At 31.9% G+C, this 18,378-nt stretch overlaps 1 protein-coding gene across 3 annotated transcripts in view; it reads right to left on the reverse strand.

Annotated features, from left to right (window-relative positions):
• Positions 1 to 5,986: 5,986 nt before the first annotated feature.
• LOC126889818 (spondin-1-like) overlaps positions 5,987 to 18,378 on the reverse strand; it is a 90,710-nt gene continuing 78,318 nt past the window's right edge. For 2 of the 3 annotated variants that reach the window (XM_050658489.1, XM_050658490.1), the window contains exons 9-12: positions 12,419 to 12,759; positions 11,518 to 11,707; positions 11,299 to 11,450; positions 5,987 to 6,376 (exon numbers count right to left, since the gene is read on the reverse strand). In XM_050658489.1, the coding sequence (XP_050514446.1) occupies positions 6,053 to 6,376; positions 11,299 to 11,450; positions 11,518 to 11,707; positions 12,419 to 12,759 (1,007 nt within the window). In that variant the 3' untranslated portion in view covers positions 5,987 to 6,052. The remainder of the gene's footprint in view (positions 6,377 to 11,298; positions 11,451 to 11,517; positions 11,708 to 12,418; positions 12,760 to 18,378) is intronic. The other variant, XM_050658491.1, reaches the window with a different exon arrangement.

An 18,378-nucleotide genomic window follows, 5' to 3' on the forward strand; every position in this document is an offset into this window, starting at 1 on the left:
ATTTTGACACAATACCTACAATAAAATAGCAAAAATTATCCAAATTATTTGTAAAAATATCCAAAAAATTTTCTCCGTAGTTATATTTATTGTACGCTCCTTGTAGTATCAGTAGTACTGTATAAGATTCTATATTCTTCCTGGGTCAGGCACTTGAAAACGTAGCCTGAAATAGAACGACGCCAACACCGAATTGACGTACGATCTCTCTCTGTTTACGCGAGCAGGCCTGCTGCAGGTCTCGCGTATTCTACGATTTTGAAAGGGCGCATAGGCACAGAGTCTTATAGCCGGCCGGACCTCCAAAATTTTATCAGTTGCTTCTCTTGTGTCTTGTGAAACTTTTAAATAATTTTGTTTTTTGATTTTGGCTGTTATTAGTAGGTTAAGTATTGAATAAAACTAGGTAGGACAAATTAAATTTGTTTATGAAAACTGAATAATAAACAGGTAAATTTGAGATCGGTCTATTGAAGGGCATTTTAATTTTATATTAATTTAGTAATAATTCACTAACGACAAATAAATCTGTGAATAGTTATTTGTCAGTCGCCCATTATATTTTATAGATATAGATAGAAGTGCTATTAGAATTTATAGATAATTAAAAATTGAAAGCGAGGTTAATTGTTAACTTATCAATTTATTCGAAGAGTAAATTATTATTTGATACAAAAATAAAATAAGTAATATTTGACGTTGTTGAAACGTAGGTGTGTTAGTTTTATTGGTGGAAAAACTTTAGTCATCGAATATGAATATTTTAAACGATGTAATATGCAGTTTGATCGAGACGCCTTATTCAAGGCGCCAAAATCAAGAAAGGTCAGAAATTATTTCAATGGGCCGGCCTTTACCAAATTTAACAATTTTATCCACAGATAAGACAAAAGACAATCGACCATTTTCGAGATCGTTTAAAACAATATGGTATGAAAATCATAAATGACTAAGCGGAAGTTATTTTAAAAATTCACTTTTCTGTTGGCCTTGTCTGTTGCTCTCAAATTTGAAGCAAAATGTTTGGGTGAGTCAGGGATATTCAGATTTGAAAAATTTATCAGCCAGTGTAAAAAAACATGAATCTTCGAAAGAACATTTAAACAATTGCTTAGGTTTAAAACGGTTAGAAAAAAATAAACAAATTATTGACAGTGCTTTAGCTGGACAAATTTCTCTATCTAATAAGATATATAATGAAGAAGTTGAAAAAGATTGAAGAAGTTGAAGAAATTGATGTTACAATTCTGTTAGTAAAACAAGAACCTGCATTTCGCGGTCGTGATGAGAGCCATAATTCTTCAAACATGGGTAATTTTAAAGAAATTTTTAATTTAGTAGTTAAACGCGATCAGGAAATCCAGGATCATGTTAAAAAATAGAAGGGGTGTTCACGGGTTTGTCAAAAACAATACAAAATGATTTAATAGATTGCCTTGCCGATTACGAAAAAAATTAAATTTCAACAGAAATTAATGAAAGTTATTTTTTTTCTATACTAGCGGACGATACTACTGATATAACCGAAAAATCACAGTATACTTTAACAATCCGTTTTGTTAAAAAAGTTGGTCAGGTAACAGAAAGATTTTTAGGGTTTTTTGATGTTAGCGAGAATAGATCTGCAGACGCTCTATATAGTTTAATTTCAAACGTTCTTGAGCCATATGATTACAAAAATTTGACCTTCAGCAAGCACTTTCTGTGCCCTCTTTAACAACTGGTCCAGCTTTTTATTTGAGGAAGGCATGGGTGTATAATTTGGGAATTCATGACTGCGTACATAACAAGGGCTATATGTATATGAGGTCTGAGAATACTGGGAAAAGAGGCAGTGATGAGATTGAAAGTATTCTCTTGAAACACTTTAAAGAACAAGAACACCTCCCCATAAACCTAATCGTTTATACGGACAACTGCGGAGGACAGAACAAAAACTGGGTCTTGATTGGGTTATGGGAGCAGTTGGTCACAGAGGCTGTATTTGAATCCTTAGAACATAGGTTTTTAGTAGTTGGACATACACAACCTACGTCAGACAGGGATTTTGCTATTACAGAGAAATATAAGAAGAAACTGAAGGTAGTATACGAACCAGTAGATTGGTATAAGGCAGTAAAAAGTGTACAAGGAACAATCCATTTCACGTGACAGTACTAAAGAGAGAAGACTTCTTATCCTTTAAAGTGTTGGATGAGAATCTAAGTAAAAGAAAGTTTACAGATGAAAAATAAAACGTCGCGTTCAGCAAAATTATCATCTTCAGATTAGAAAATGAAAACCTGGACATACTCAAAATAAAACATTATTTAAATGAAAGTTTTAAGAACGTGAATATTGGGAAAAAGGGTATGATAAGAATATCTTTGACAGAATGTCTCAAACAGAAATAATTGGACCCAATATAACTAAACCAAAAAAGATAAATAATTTATCGCTTTTACTTCCTTATATTCCTGAAGTCAATCACCAATTTTATATGGAAATTGGCGCTAAAAATTGTGTTCGCCAAGAAGAAACATTAGAGGCCACATAACCAATGGAAGTCGAATATTTGGACGAAGATTTGCCGTTAAGTGATGAGGACTAATGTTTATGTATTCGTTTTGTTTTTTAAGTGTTTAGTTTATTCTTTCATGTAAAAGGGTACAAGCCACATTTTTTTGTAAATAAATCATTAAAAAAACTTATGATTTATTTTAGTTATTATTATTGCTAAAATATTAGGCAACCTTATTTACCATTGTATTGTACCAAAATTCAATTAAATTTTGTATTGAAATTGAATTTCCTGGATTTAAAATGACTTTCCAAAGGGGATTTCTCAAAACTAATTGTATGTGGCATATAACCTTTTCACGCCAAGGGCTTCAATTATAGAATATGAAAGTTCATCACTTCCAGGAATTCACTACAAATTTGGTGAGACAGAACTGAACCTTTTCCTTTATTCGCATACGGCTGTAAATACTCAGCTGAGTTGTCTTTAGCCAATTATACAAGACAAGTAAGTAATTTCCTTTATGACCACTCGTTAAATCCCTCGGATCCACAGGAAGCTACTCGTAGAGAAGCAAGTAATTTAATGGTGGCAACAACTCTCCTTAGGATGACCCTTACCCAATGGTCAGCTTCACTTTCTACTTGCTCTTTCAAGCCAGCGTCTATAACTTCAATTAATGATCATCTTGTTACTAATGTAACCATATAGTTTAGATGAAATTTACTTTCTTCGTGAGATTTGAGCAAACTATTCAAAGGTTTCCAGTAGGTATATCCAAAATAAGTTAAACTATTTCTTTCAATTTTTTGAAATTGAAAATAACTTGCACGGGTAATAATAAGCAGCTTTAACACTTGCATCGTATATTAGCCAATGTATCCTTTCTTTGCCTCCATTGGGTTTTACTCTATAAAAGTTGCTTTCATTTAGTCTTCTATATTAATTTTTGTATCCATCTTGATACATTTTTTACAATCTTCTAAACAGGGGCGGCCCGTCGGGGTAGGCAAGGTAGGCGCCGCCTACCCTCTTCAAATGTAGTACAATAATATAAATTATTAATATAAATTACTTATTTCAAAATTGTAATTTATAAATTTTGACACAATACCTACAATAAAATAGCAAAAATTATCCAAATTATTTGTAAAAATATCCAAAAAATTTTCTCCGTAGTTATATTTATTGTACGCTCCTTGTAGTATCAGTAGTACTGTATAAGATTCTATATTCTTCCTGGGTCAGGCACTTGAAAACGTAGCCTGAAATAGAACGACGCCAACACCGAATTGACGTACGATCTCTCTCTGTTTACGCGAGCAGGCCTGCTGCAGGTCTCGCGTATTCTACGATTTTGAAAGGGCGCATAGGCACAGAGTCTTATAGCCGGCCGGACCTCCAAAATTTTATCAGTTGCTTCTCTTGTGTCTTGTGAAACTTTTAAATAATTTTGTTTTTTGATTTTGGCTGTTATTAGTAGGTTAAGTATTGAATAAAACTAGGTAGGACAAATTAAATTTGTTTATGAAAACTGAATAATAAACAGGTAAATTTGAGATCGGTCTATTGAAGGGCATTTTAATTTTATATTAATTTAGTAATAATTCACTAACGACAAATAAATCTGTGAATAGTTATTTGTCAGTCGCCCATTATATTTTATAGATATAGATAGAAGTGTTATTAGAATTTATAGATAATTAAAAATTGAAAGCGAGGTTAATTGTTAACTTATCAATTTATTCGAAGAGTAAATTATTATTTGATACAAAAATAAAATAAGTAATATTTGACGTTGTTGAAACGTAGGTGTGTTAGTTTTATTGGTGGAAAAACTTTAGTCATCGAATATGAATATTTTAAACGATGTAATATGCAGTTTGATCGAGACGCCTTATTCAAGGCGCCAAAATCAAGAAAGGTCAGAAATTATTTCAATGGGCCGGCCTTTACCAAATTTAACAATTTTATCCACAGATAAGACAAAAGACAATCGACCATTTTCGAGATCGTTTAAAACAATATGGTATGAAAATCATAAATGACTAAGCGGAAGTTATTTTAAAAATTCACTTTTCTGTTGGCCTTGTCTGTTGCTCTCAAATTTGAAGCAAAATGTTTGGGTGAGTCAGGGATATTCAGATTTGAAAAATTTATCAGCCAGTGTAAAAAAACATGAATCTTCGAAAGAACATTTAAACAATTGCTTAGGTTTAAAACGGTTAGAAAAAAATAAACAAATTATTGACAGTGCTTTAGCTGGACAAATTTCTCTATCTAATAAGATATATAATGAAGAAGTTGAAAAAGATTGAAGAAGTTGAAGAAATTGATGTTACAATTCTGTTAGTAAAACAAGAACCTGCATTTCGCGGTCGTGATGAGAGCCATAATTCTTCAAACATGGGTAATTTTAAAGAAATTTTTAATTTAGTAGTTAAACGCGATCAGGAAATCCAGGATCATGTTAAAAAATAGAAGGGGTGTTCACGGGTTTGTCAAAAACAATACAAAATGATTTAATAGATTGCCTTGCCGATTACGAAAAAAATTAAATTTCAACAGAAATTAATGAAAGTCATTTTTTTTCTATACTAGCGGACGATACTACTGATATAACCGAAAAATCACAGTATACTTTAACAATCCGTTTTGTTAAAAAAGTTGGTCAGGTAACAGAAAGATTTTTAGGGTTTTTTGATGTTAGCGAGAATAGATCTGCAGACGCTCTATATAGTTTAATTTCAAACGTTCTTGAGCCATATGATTACAAAAATAAATAAATTGCTCAATTTTACGATGGTGCAAGTGTAATGGCTGGCTCTTTAAACGGATTACAATCAAAAATTAAAGTAGATGCTCCAAAAGCAATTTTTACACATTGTTGCGCTTATAGATTACATTTAGTATTGCAAGACGGCTCAAAATGTATTACAAATTGTAGGATATTTTTTGTCGCCTACCCGAAGTATATGTGTAGCCTACCCGCATACTGAGGTCGCGAGCCGCCACTGCCTCTAAAGAATCACTCTTTGCTTTAAAAGTTATCACAGTTCTTATAAACTCATCAGTATTAAAATGAGAGGGCTACTCCGGGGCTCGAACCCCTGAGCGCCCAGTGAATAAACCGGCACTACCTGGCAGGTTATCTAGGACAAATTGGAAAACTGTATCGTACCGTCCAATGTTTTTCTTCATCAGTTTAATTCTAACAAGAAACGCTGAAATAATCGACTTTGTTTGTATTAAATTCAAACTTTCAATTATACTGTTTTTTACAATTTTTGAAATTTAGTGCACTCTACCCCCATTGTCATTTCATAGAACCCCAATTTTATTTTCGTCTACGTAGACCCCTTGCAGGTTCTCTCTCCTCTCTTGCGATATAGACCACTTTGGGAATTACTGATTTAGACAAATCAAACATGCTACGGTAGTTTCTTTCCGCCAGAGACGTAAATATCATATAAAACAAACGACACGTTTTCAACATTTCCATAGTTTAATTAAAACAATAAATAACAAATTTGTGTATTTTAATAAAAAAAACTACAAAAATATGGGTCGTCCGTCTGGTGTGCATGCCAAAGGTAAATTGCAATGTTTATACATAACTCTAGGAGGACACACCACACCAGGTGGTTTGTACAAAATCTTCCTCGTTTTTAACTGCATTGCAGAAGGACCACAGATTGAACTGCATGGCGTGAACTCTGTCCAGTCCGACATTATACACTGTGGTTTCTTCTCTTCCTCGTGCTCCTCGGAGATATGTCTTTGTTCGAATTCCGCAGAATTGGCACAATTTACGTAACATGTTTTTGATTGGATTAACTTTTTGGGACAGGATTTTCCACCATTTTCAGGATGTCTCTGAAAATAAATATAAACAACTATTAACCCTTAAACGCCAAACCTTTTTTAGGTTCCATGTACGCCCAAGGGTGGGTAAAAAATATCCACCTCGAAAATAGCTAATATATGTATTGAGAGTTGTTGAAAATTGATTAAACTTAAGAATCTTATGCTTAATAAACACAGCATCTTCTAAAATACTAATATAAACAATTTACAAACCTTACAACAAAATTACAATGTACATCAAAATTAACATACCAGTAAAAGCCAGTAATTCAGATTTGTCGATTTTCTCCATATTCTTTCTTTCAGCCTCCTCATTGGCGGATAATTATGTAGATTATGTAATTATACATCGATAATTATATGGATTATCTTCCTACCAACGAGAAATTATATAGAAACCTTTAGTAACAAGTTTTGCCAAGGGTGGACTTTTTATGCCCATATTTAACTCAAGATGCTGCTTTTATTTTCAAAAATATTGGTAGAACCAAGTTAACATTCGATAATGGGCTGTCTTTTTAACAATACATAATTTAAAAAAAATTTAAACACGTAATAAATATGTTACAAGGGAATACGCATTAGGTGGACATTTTTTACCCACCCTTGGGCGTTTAAGGGTTAACGAGGAGAATTTCGACGTGATTAACGGTTATAGCGTGCTATAGTTATTAAGGTAGGTACCAAGGGTATTATAAGGATAATAACGCTTGTAGTCGAGGAAATGAAACTGAAAAAATGGCAAAATCTCGAAATTTTTTCGTCCAGCATCGATTTGTACAAAAATTTGGGATTAGCCTCATTTCACCCTTTAGTTCATTTTCTATATTGAGCTGTTGTACGCTTTTGGTTTTTTAAGGGTGAAAACCTAATTAAACCTTTTACCCCTAATTGTAAAAAATTATTATAAAATATCATTTTAAACTTTAATATTGTCAACATTTGGTTCTTATTAGTTACGTAATGATTGGTTTATGCTTTAAGATATAATATCATCATATTTCAACCCTTACAATCACCGTTGTTGGAGCTATAAATAAAAAATTGACTTATCCTAAAAGAATAATTTCGGCTTTCATCGATTTACATAAAAATTTGAGATTAGGATCATATCACCCTGTACTTCATATTCTATATCATGCTCAAGGGCGTTGATTATTTTTAGGGGTGTAAACTACCCCTTATTGTCAAAAATTATATACAAACATTGTAAACTTAAATATGGGTAAAATTTGGTTTTGATTGGTTAAATAATGACTGTTTTATGCTAAAGGATATAATATCCTATTTTAACCCTTAAAAACCACCCTTAATAACATTGCAATTTTTATAAGTACCTATGTAGATAATTTAATAGATCAATACAGAAAAAAAGTAGAATTAAAGAATTACAAAAACATCTATTTACAGAAAAATACGAATTTACAAATACGTACAAATACAAAAAGTTTTTAGTCATCTTCTAGTAGGTACACGAACTAGTTCTGTGGTATTATATACATTGAAAATGCTCTATAAGCGAACTATTCGAATTTTTCGAAAAAGAAAATCGTTTTATAAACGTAGCTCCTTTATTTTTGGCGATAAAAAGTTTCTTCAAAAATGATTTTGTAGGATTTTTTAAGAGCCATAAGACCGTGTAAATTAAATTTCGTAGGATCCCTTAGTTTTTAATTGGGGTTGGTTTAAAGGGCTCAATAAGGGGGTGTTTGCTCGTAAATAGAGGTTTTAAACAGCTATATCTCGCTACCTATTCACTGTAATGAAAATCTGTGCACAAGAAAATTTTAGCTATGAAAAAAGCTACAATTTAGTAATCTATCATTTTTTTCGTATCTCTAGTATTTTCGGAGATATTTTGAATAAAATGGCGAAAAATACGAAATTGCAAAAAATCAATTTTTTTTAAACTCCAATTTTTTTTAAATTATACCTTCTAAATGAGTCAAACTTCTTGGATGTATTGATAATACAAATACAAAAGGAATTACAGAAAGGTGAAGACCAATTTTTAATTAGGAGGGTAGTTAGGAGGCTGTTTTCACTGATTTTTTCATAAAGAAAAGAAGGTATTACCGACATTTTTTTGATTTTAAGTCACTTAATTTTAATGCTAGAAACTTTTTCTTTTTTTTTTTCTTTTGAAAGGTCTAATTGTATCCTTAGAAAAAGATTATCTAACTAAAGTTTACTCGAAAAACGCAAAGTGTTTCCGTTATTTGGCTTTGAATATTTCAAATTATAAATTTGACGAAAAAGCTAACCATTAAAATGCCGTATCTCGGTTTGTATTGGTCGTAAAAATATTATAGAAAAAGAATTTGGTTTGTGCTACTGAAAGACACAATTTCGATAGCTAGTTTTTTTCGTTGAAAAACTGTTACTATAATAATATAGATTATATCTATATCATATAGATCATTAGACTCTGAAGCCCCAGAAAGTTTTAGTTTTACTGCCTACAAGAACAGACTTAGTACCACCATGCAACTGTAAAAATTGCTCTAAGAACTTATGCAGATGTAAAAAGCTGAGATTCCCTGAATATCTCGATTCAGATGCATGAAATAAAAAGTTTGTAAAAAGAGTATTAATAAATAATATCAACTTACTTTTAAGTTCTACTTCTGAAATATTAGTTTTTAATGTCTTTTTTTTTTCTCATTTAGTACAAAAAATAGAAGACAAAGTAAATAAAATGAAAGGTGATACGAGGTACAGTATGATGATTTAATTATAAGAATTATATGATAAAATTTTATTAGGATCTTCAAAAATAAAAAATGTAGATAACGTATATATACATAGAAATTATAATTGGCATCGAGAAGTTAGCGCGTGAACCTTTACGCGGTGAACCGATCTTGCGCCTCAGAGCGCACTATTAAAATATCGATATCTTGGCTAAAAATAAACTTACAAACATTTTCTTAAGCTCAAAATGTTCCTTTTGAGTTCTTCTATCATTATTGTTAATTAAAGTATAAATGTTTGTAGCATAAATTTGCTTGGAACCCTTATAAACAAATTAATGTACAATTTTTTTAAGAAAATTATTATTTCAAATGGGTATAACTTTAAAACAAATGAAGATCAAGTAATTTAAGAAACTCTGTTTGGAAGCCTATTAATGAAGCTTTAAAATGAGATGTTCTAAGGCTTATTTGCATGCGTAGAAGCCGAGTTACTATTGATAAAGCTTAGAAAAATACTTATTTTGCAATTTGCAATTTGCGTTGTGTACTAATTTTACAATATCTGGAGTTCTAATTGTTTGATTTAAGTTTGGTAAACGCTTTTTTCTTTGTTTTTTATTATCGAACAAATTTTATTTGAAACATTCTTTTTTATCTCTTTTAGTTTATGAGCCAGAGCCTTATAAACAATTTATAAATAATTAAATTGTTTATAACAATTTTTTGACCACTCGGATCGAAATACACCCTCGAAATTCGTAATCAGCAGCCAAAAATCCATAAGAAATCGTTGAGTTTGTCCATCAGAATTGAAAAGGACACGGTGACCTCTATTTGGCGCCTAGACTAAATATAGTATGTCGAATACTTTGTAAGCCATAAGATGTTTTATTTATTGCATAAAAACGTCACGTCGTCGGAAAAAAAGATATAGTTTCTGTCACAAGTTGAGGGAGAAATTAAAAAATATTTTTTTAGTTTGAAATATCTCAGTGGCGTACTATTTTTTTCTTTAAAAAAATTCAGACCATTACCCGTATGCGCGCGACTGGTGAATATCAAATTCTTAGTTGTATGTCAACAAAATAAAAATAACTACCTCTTAAAACCCATGAAATTTCATTTGAATATTTCAACTAGTTCTAAAGTAATAAATAAATTTTCCGTTTGTAAAAAAAATTACACCTCCTATCTCGGAAACGAAGCATTTGCAGCCATATGTTTATTAAGCAAACTGGCATTACTATTCTATGTAGAACTACTTTTTAAAGTTTTTTACACTTATTTAGAAATACCCTGTATAAAAATTTTAACGGCGTAAAAAGATTTGAATTTCGCCCCAAAAATTTTGTAAAAAATAACATTTTATAGGCAATAAAAAACCTACAAATTAAAAAAAAAGTTTCTACGATGATTGGAACAGAAGATATCGTCAACAAACAAAAAAATACGTTTTGATTTTTTTGAGGCTATGCTCAGGTCTATAGGAGTCTAAAAATTTTTTGATCTTTTTTGTGATGTACTTGAAGGAAAATAAGACAGATAATGATTTCAAAATAGAATCAGGATTCAAAAGGGTTAAAAAAAATACCGAAAAAATGATTTTTCATTATTTTGAACATGGTGAAAACAGATAAAAATCTGAAAACAGTTATAGAGATAATTTGATGCCCAATAAATAACATATTTTTTTCGGCATTTTAGTCGGCCTAAATTTTTTTAAACGAAATTTAAAAATTTCAAAAAAAAAAATTAATTTCGCGTCAAAAGTTTTGAAAAAAAAAATATGCTATAGGCAATAAAAAACTCTACAAAATGAAGGAAAAAGGAAGTTTGTACGATTATGAAAACCGAAGATATCGCCAAAAAACGAAAAACTGCTTTTTAACTTTTTTTTTTTTGAGGTTATGAGTAGGGCTAAAGGTCTAAAAATTTTTTTGGTCGAATAATTTTTGGTGTATTTTTATTTATTAACAACCTGGTATTTTTATTTTTGGAATATCGCTGAGGTCATTTTTCACTATCTTAACCGGCTAGACCCTTTAATACATAGATAATAAAAAAAAATTACAATAGTACTTAACTGAAAACAAGGCGCGATATTATAGCGAGTAAAAAGTATGTCGCACAAATCACAAAAGTACAAATCGTCCTGATTGGCGCCGAATAAATAGTACTCCTACAGTTTTAGAGATGCAGATACTGTATATTATATCCTTTTTTATGAGAACTTACTGTTATTTGACGATACCTCTTCTTTGAGCCCTTACCACAAGGTGAACCACGAGTGTCACATTTACTCCATATAGACCAGTTCGTCGTTTTGCAGTTTACAACACGACCGTCTGGACCTTGCTCAACGATCAGACTTTCTCCTAGTTTCATATCTAAAAACGTTAATTATCATTGACTTTTACAACTTTGTTAAAATATCGTTTTCAATTACTAACTTACTATCATTACAAGGAATGTGACATTTTACAATTTCAGAAGTAGAACAACTATCTTCTTCATCTTCGCCTTTCTCGTCATTGTCTTTGTCGTTTTCAGATGGTAATCGAAGTCTTCGCTTCACTCCCTTTCCACAAGATACACTACAGCTAGACCATGGTCCCCAATTCGTATTTGTGCATTTAGACTCACTCTGCAAACGAAGAAGACCTTTATATATTTTTATAACTTCGTAAAAAATTATTATGAAATTTTTTAATTTTATCTGAATCATTCATATATTGATAATTCGGATGTATAGGTATTACACATTTTAAATTAGATGGCTTTAAAATGATATTGTCAGTATTTCGACTTTATTGAAAGACTGTTCATTCGATTACATCAAATCAACTTTTTCTGAAAAGTACCATCAGAAAAATAGCATGTGATTTGTCTTTATAACGACAACCACATACAATGATGATATAGTATTTTTACTACAAAAACGTTATTACGTAGGTCAAAATTTTTGACGTAAGAGAACTGTCAAAACATTAGAATGTGACTTTTCATTATTGCCGTGTTTATAATAAACATAGCAATAATGAAAAGTCACATTCTAATGTTTTGACAGTTCTCTTACGTCAAAAATTTTGACCTACGTAATAACGTTTTTGTAGTAAAAATACTATAGTAAAATTCTCCAGTTAATCATACCACAGTAAATCAAAGCAAAAACCAGGAAAAAACTCATGATTATATCTCTAACTTGTAAGTAATTGGCATAACTTTTAGTTTACTTTCAATATTCAACATCAAACTTTTGGTTCGAACTTTTCAAATATTTAAGGACAAATTTTTAATTTTCAATATTTTGCCAAATTTAACACTACATAAATAAACTTGCAGCTAGTATAGTTACCTCTTCACTGCATTTTCCGTTTTCACCTCGACATCTTCGGTTATCTTGAAGTTCTATATCACAATCGTCTTCGTTCTGAGCATGGAGAAATTTTCTGTCTCTGGTTTTTGTACCGTAACCACAAGAAACACTGCAACTAGACCACTCAGACCAACCCGTGACTGAACAGTCAACGTCGTCTTCTTCAGAACCTTTAGACTTGTCTTCCTCTTCATCAGATTTGGACTTTTCTTCCGACTTCTCTTCGTTGGAATCTTCTTTATCATTAGATTTATCTTCTTCGTCTTTCGAATCTTTTTCATCACTGTCACCTTCTTCCTCTCCCGATTTTTTTTCTTCGTCTAAATTAATTTTTGTAACAAATAAAACAAATAAATTATGTGTAAACTTTAATCGCTAATAACAGTAAGAGTTTATAAAGTATAATGATACGAAGCATTGTATTGATGTAATGGCACTATCAAAACACGTGAAAAACAACGAAACATTTTAAACGAGGTACACAAGAAAACAACAGGGAAATATTAAAAGCGTGGGTGCAAATATTTTACGGCTATCCCTAATTTTTATGTCTTTACAAGGCAAATTACGTGTAGTAAAAATCTCATTGGTATCGAGATGTAAACATTATTTGACGAACGACAGTGTCATCATTAACTTAGACATTCTTTGCTGATAGTCCAGAAAGCTACTGCGCATCCGCTAGAAAAAATATTCTAATTCGGATTTTTTGCACAATCTTACTCAAAAAGGACTCCTTTTAACAAATTTGCATGTTGCCAGGACCAAAAGGTGGTCAAAAATTTCTTAAACGTTTTTTTTTTGTTTTTTCCTAAAATTATTTTTTTTTGCATGGAAAAAAGTTTTTTTAGGTTTTCTGGATCATTCCAAACAGAAAAGGTCTGAAGTGACTTTTCTCTAAAAATGACAGTTTTTGACATATAAGCGATTAAAAATTGAAAAATTGCGAAATCGGTCATTTTTAACCCTCAAAAACTATGTGAAAAACTGAAAATTTGAATGTTGCCAAGGTAGGTGCATATTCTTTAAACATCGATTGATGAAATGCCGAAGAGTTTTTTGCAATACAATATTCAAAACTCCTTTGTTTTTTAATTGCTAATCAAGCGTGCGCGACACTATTTTCCACCGACAGTATGGTGCAAATGAAAGGAATAAATTCGTTATTTCGTAATCCGGCGACTTTAAGGAAAAATACCGAAACAGGTCGATTTTTATTTTTAAGTTGTGATACTGTGGCATACATGGTATACTAGTGACGTCATCCATCTGGACGTGATGACGTAATCGATGATTTTTTTAAATGAGAATAGGGGTCGTGGGCTAGCTCATTTGAAAGGTTCTTCAATTCTCTATTCACTAGTATAAACATTTACATAATTATTTATACAGGGTGTCCAAAAAAATTTTATTAAATTAAATTATTTGACAAAAAAAGAAGTAGAAGGACACCCTGTATAAATAATTATGTAAATGTTTACATTACTGAATAGAGAATTGAAGAACCTTTCAAATGAGCTACCACACGACCCCTATTCTCATTTAAAAAAATCATCGATTACGTCATCACGCCCAGACGGATGACGTCACTAGTATACCATATATGCCGCAATATCATAACTTATAAATAAAAAGCGACCTCTTTCGGGATTTTTCCTTAATGTCGCCGGTTTACGAAATAACGAATTTATTTTTTTCATTTGCACCATACTGTTGGTGGAAAATAGTGTCGCGCACGCTTGAGTAGCAATTAAAAAACAAAGGAGTTTTGAATACTGTATTGCAAAAAACTCTCAGGGATTTCATCAACCGATGTTTAAAGAATATCCACCTACCTTGGCAACATTCAAATTTTCAGTTTTTCACATAGTTTTTGAGGGTTAAAAATGGCCGATTTCGCAATTTTTCAATTTTTAATCGCTTATATGTCAAAAACTATCATTTTTAGAGAAAAGTCACTAAAGACCTTTTCTCTTTGGAATGATCCAAAAAACCTAAAAAAACCTTTTTCCATGCAAAAAAAATAATTTTAGGAAAAAACAAAAAAAAAACGTTTAAAAAATTTTTGACCACCTTTTGGCCCTGGCAACATGCAAATTTGTTAAAAGGAGTCCTTTTTGAGTAACATTGTGCAAAAAATCCGAATTAGAATATTTTTCCTAGCGGATGCGCAGTGGCTTTCTGCACTATGATTATATCGTGTTAGTAGAGGAGAGCAAAGAAATTTTGGAGAAGTAGAAGTCTTGGAGAAAGGCTATTGAATAGTATTGAAGAGGGAGGACTGAAGGTTAGCAGATCGAAATCGGAGTATATGTGGTTAAAAGGAAGAGAAATAGTTTATTGAGGATATCGAATTGCTTCGCGACGAACTAGAACTAGTAGGAGAATTTAAATACCTTCTATACAGGGTGTCCCATAATTAAGTGTACATTAGCAAATGCGTGATAAAAGACATCAAAATATTAAGATTTATCCAAAATTGCTTAAATAAAATATGGCTCCTTACTGAGTTACAGGGCATATTTAAAAATATAAAAACTTTTGCTCAGTATTTTAAAATTATTCGGCATATCCTTTTCATACTTGGCAAAAAGTGTAGGTGTTAAAAACCCTATGAAAATATGGTGAATAAACGTTTCTGGTTACTACCAGTGGCATACGGTAGGGAACAGCGAATGGTTGACCCTTTCCAAATTCTACGCCAATGGCGGAATTGCCATTTTAGCACAATTTTTCGATTCTTCAATACTCTCTATGTAAATAATATACTCTTCACTCGTAACGATAAAGTCATTAGTTTTCGAGATATTTAAAGTTAAACATGTAACGGCACAGATATTTTGATTAATGTATTGTGCCACTAAGGGCCGGTTGTTCGAACGCTAATCAACAATGATCATTATCAAATATTTAATTACTGTCACCAAAACTGTCAATGTCAACTTTGTTTGGGTTGCTGAAAACATAATTAATTACAATTATGAGATTTATGATTAATTATGTTAATAATTATTGTTATATTAATTGATTATAGACTCCACAGACTTTTTAACAACCCAAACAAAGTTGACATTGACAGTAATTAATTATTTGATAATGATCATTTTTGATTAGCGTTCGAACAACCGGCCCTTAATTTCAAACTTCAAATATCTCGAAAACTAATGATTTTATCGTTAAGACTGAACAGTGTATTATTCATTCTTAACGATAAAATCATTAGTTTTCGAAATATTTGAAATTAAAAATTAAGCGGCATTAATTAAAATAACTGGACCTCGATTTTTGACCCTTCGTTTCGTTATTGATCATTCGCTATCTGTAGACTAAACAGATACGAAGCGAATACGTTCGATAACGAAGCGAAAGGTCAAAAATCGAGGTTCAGTGCTGTTACATGTTTAACTTCAAATATCTCGAAAACTAATGACTTTATCGTTACGAATGAAGAGTATGTTATTTATTGGAAAATCGAAAAATTGTGCTAAAATGGCAGTTCCGCCAGTGGCGTAGAATTTGGGAGGGGTCAACCATTCGCTGTCCCCTGCCGTGCGCCACTGGTAGTAGCCAGAAAAATTTATTTAACACACTTTCATAGGGTTTATAATACCTTCACTTTCTCCCAAGTATGAAAAGGATACCTAGTTTTAAAATACTGAGCAAAAATAGTTTTTAAATTTTTAAATAAAACACCCTGTAACTCAGGAAGGAGCCGTATTTTATTTAAGCAATTTTTGTTAAATCTTAATATTTTGATATCTTCTATCACTCATTAGATAATGTCCAATTAATTATGGGGCACCCTGTATAATGGAAAATGCGAGCCTTGATCGAAAAATATTTTCCCTTAGAATACAGGTTGGTTGGTTCATTCTTAACCGGAAACCAATGAGTGGGGTACTCTATAATCGAAAATCGTGGAAGATATGAAAGGAAAAATATACAGTATAGTGAGAACTGCGTTAGTGTTCGGCGGTAAAGTGTGGCCTGTAAAGAAGATTTAGGCAAAGAAGATGAAGGTAGCTGAAATCAAAATGTTACAGTAGATGTTGGATAAGACCAGAAGGGGCAGAATCAGGAAATACTTGATTACGGAGAGGGACAGAGTACCTACAGTCTCAAAAAAAGCCAAGAACAAAGGCCGGTTTGGGCGTATCAGAGGTAGAAATAAAAACTACGTGGGACGAAAAATAGAGTTGTTAAAAGTCGAAGAGAAGATAGGTAGATGAAAGCCGAGTATAAGATGGAAGGACAGTGTAGCAGAGGACTCAGAGGATTATCTGAATTTTCAACTACTTTTTCTAGCTATTATCAAATGGTAAATGTTCTTAATGATACCCATTTTTCTGAAATTTCTAGAATATAGTTATAACGTCAATAACAGTATCTGTCTTATAATGTTTTATCAATATTTTTCACCTATCTGTTTGTTTCCTTTATATTGAGATGTTTCTGCAATATATAGGTTATAAATGGCCGGATTGCTACCTCGTAGACTTTTGTCTCCATAGGTATACAATAATGTCCCTATGTAGTAAAAATTTTCTTCTTGGTGAACTATTTTGTGACCTATTTCTAGTTTGCGTCGTATGAGATTTTTGAAAATTACCCTTGCTTGTGTTTTGTTTATTTTTATTAGTACATTGAATTTTCTCATCATTAACGACTCGAAAACCGTTTTTGGGTATTGGCCTGTTTTTATTTGCAAGGTTGTTATATCAGTTTCTACATGTTCTAAATATATCTCAGTTTCGGTATTCCTCTTGTTCTTTTTTCTATTGCTACTTCTTTGTATATTTTGTTTGGCATCTCGCCTTCTTCAATCTTTTCCACATATCCCATCCAATGCAGCCGTCCAATTTGAACAAGTTACGATATCGGATCAGGGTATAGTTTGTATATACATCAAATATTTGTATTGTATCTTCGTATACAATGTGTACAGAAAAGAAATACCGCAACCTTAATCATACAAAAACTGCCCACAAATAGGCAAGGATACTCTCATGAAGATTCTCTATCTTGTCGACGTAGTGGTTGGTCAACGTGATATAGTGTATTGTCCGTCTCCAAAGATCTCTGTCTCTGGCCATTTCAATTAACTCATGCATAGGTCTTTTGCATACTCTTGTAATTTGATCGATCCATCTTGTTGGGGTCTTCTTGGTGATCTCGGTCTTCCACCTTTCCTTGTATAATGAGTCTTTCCATGTTTTCTGTGTTTGCTCTCATAACATGTTCAAAGCATTTTAAATGTTTAAGTTTCACTTTACTGGAGAGTCGTTGGATAACTTTTAGATCTCTTAAAATTGAATTATTGGTCCTACGGTCCGGTCGGTCCAAGGAATTCGTAATATTTGTCTCGAACTGAACAATTCAGCGGCGTCTATCTTTCTTCTTTCAGATTGTCTCAGGGTCTGGGAATATTAAGCAGTTGATCAACCTCATCTTTAACGCTCTTGAAATTTGACAGTCCTTCCATATTTTGGTCATTTTTGCTGTGGCAACTTTTGCTAGATTACATTTACGTTTTATTTTTTCTTCCTGTATGTAGGGACCCTGTGTTTGTGATCAATGGTCCAAGGTAGAAGTATGAGCTCACAACCTTAAACCGGTGTGGATGATTGTTATGTAGTCTCTCCACTACTATGATCTTTATCCTTGATATATTTAATTTCAGATCCAATATTTGACTATCGTTTTCGACCTCTGCTTGACAATTTGCAAGAAGGACTGTGTCAACTGCGAAACGTATGTTGTTTATTTTATGACCATTTATTAAGATGCCTTTTTCCCATCCTTCAAGTACTCTTCTCATAATATGTTCTCCATATACATATATTGAATAATTGTGGAGATAGTATACATGCTTGTCTCACACCCCATTCTAGTTGAAATTCGTTTGAAAGTGTGTCAAGCACTTTAATTGATCCAGTAGT

The sequence above is a fragment of the Diabrotica virgifera genome, chromosome 8 (assembly GCF_917563875.1).
Source record: "Diabrotica virgifera virgifera chromosome 8, PGI_DIABVI_V3a".
Lineage (NCBI taxonomy): Eukaryota > Metazoa > Arthropoda > Insecta > Coleoptera > Chrysomelidae > Diabrotica > Diabrotica virgifera.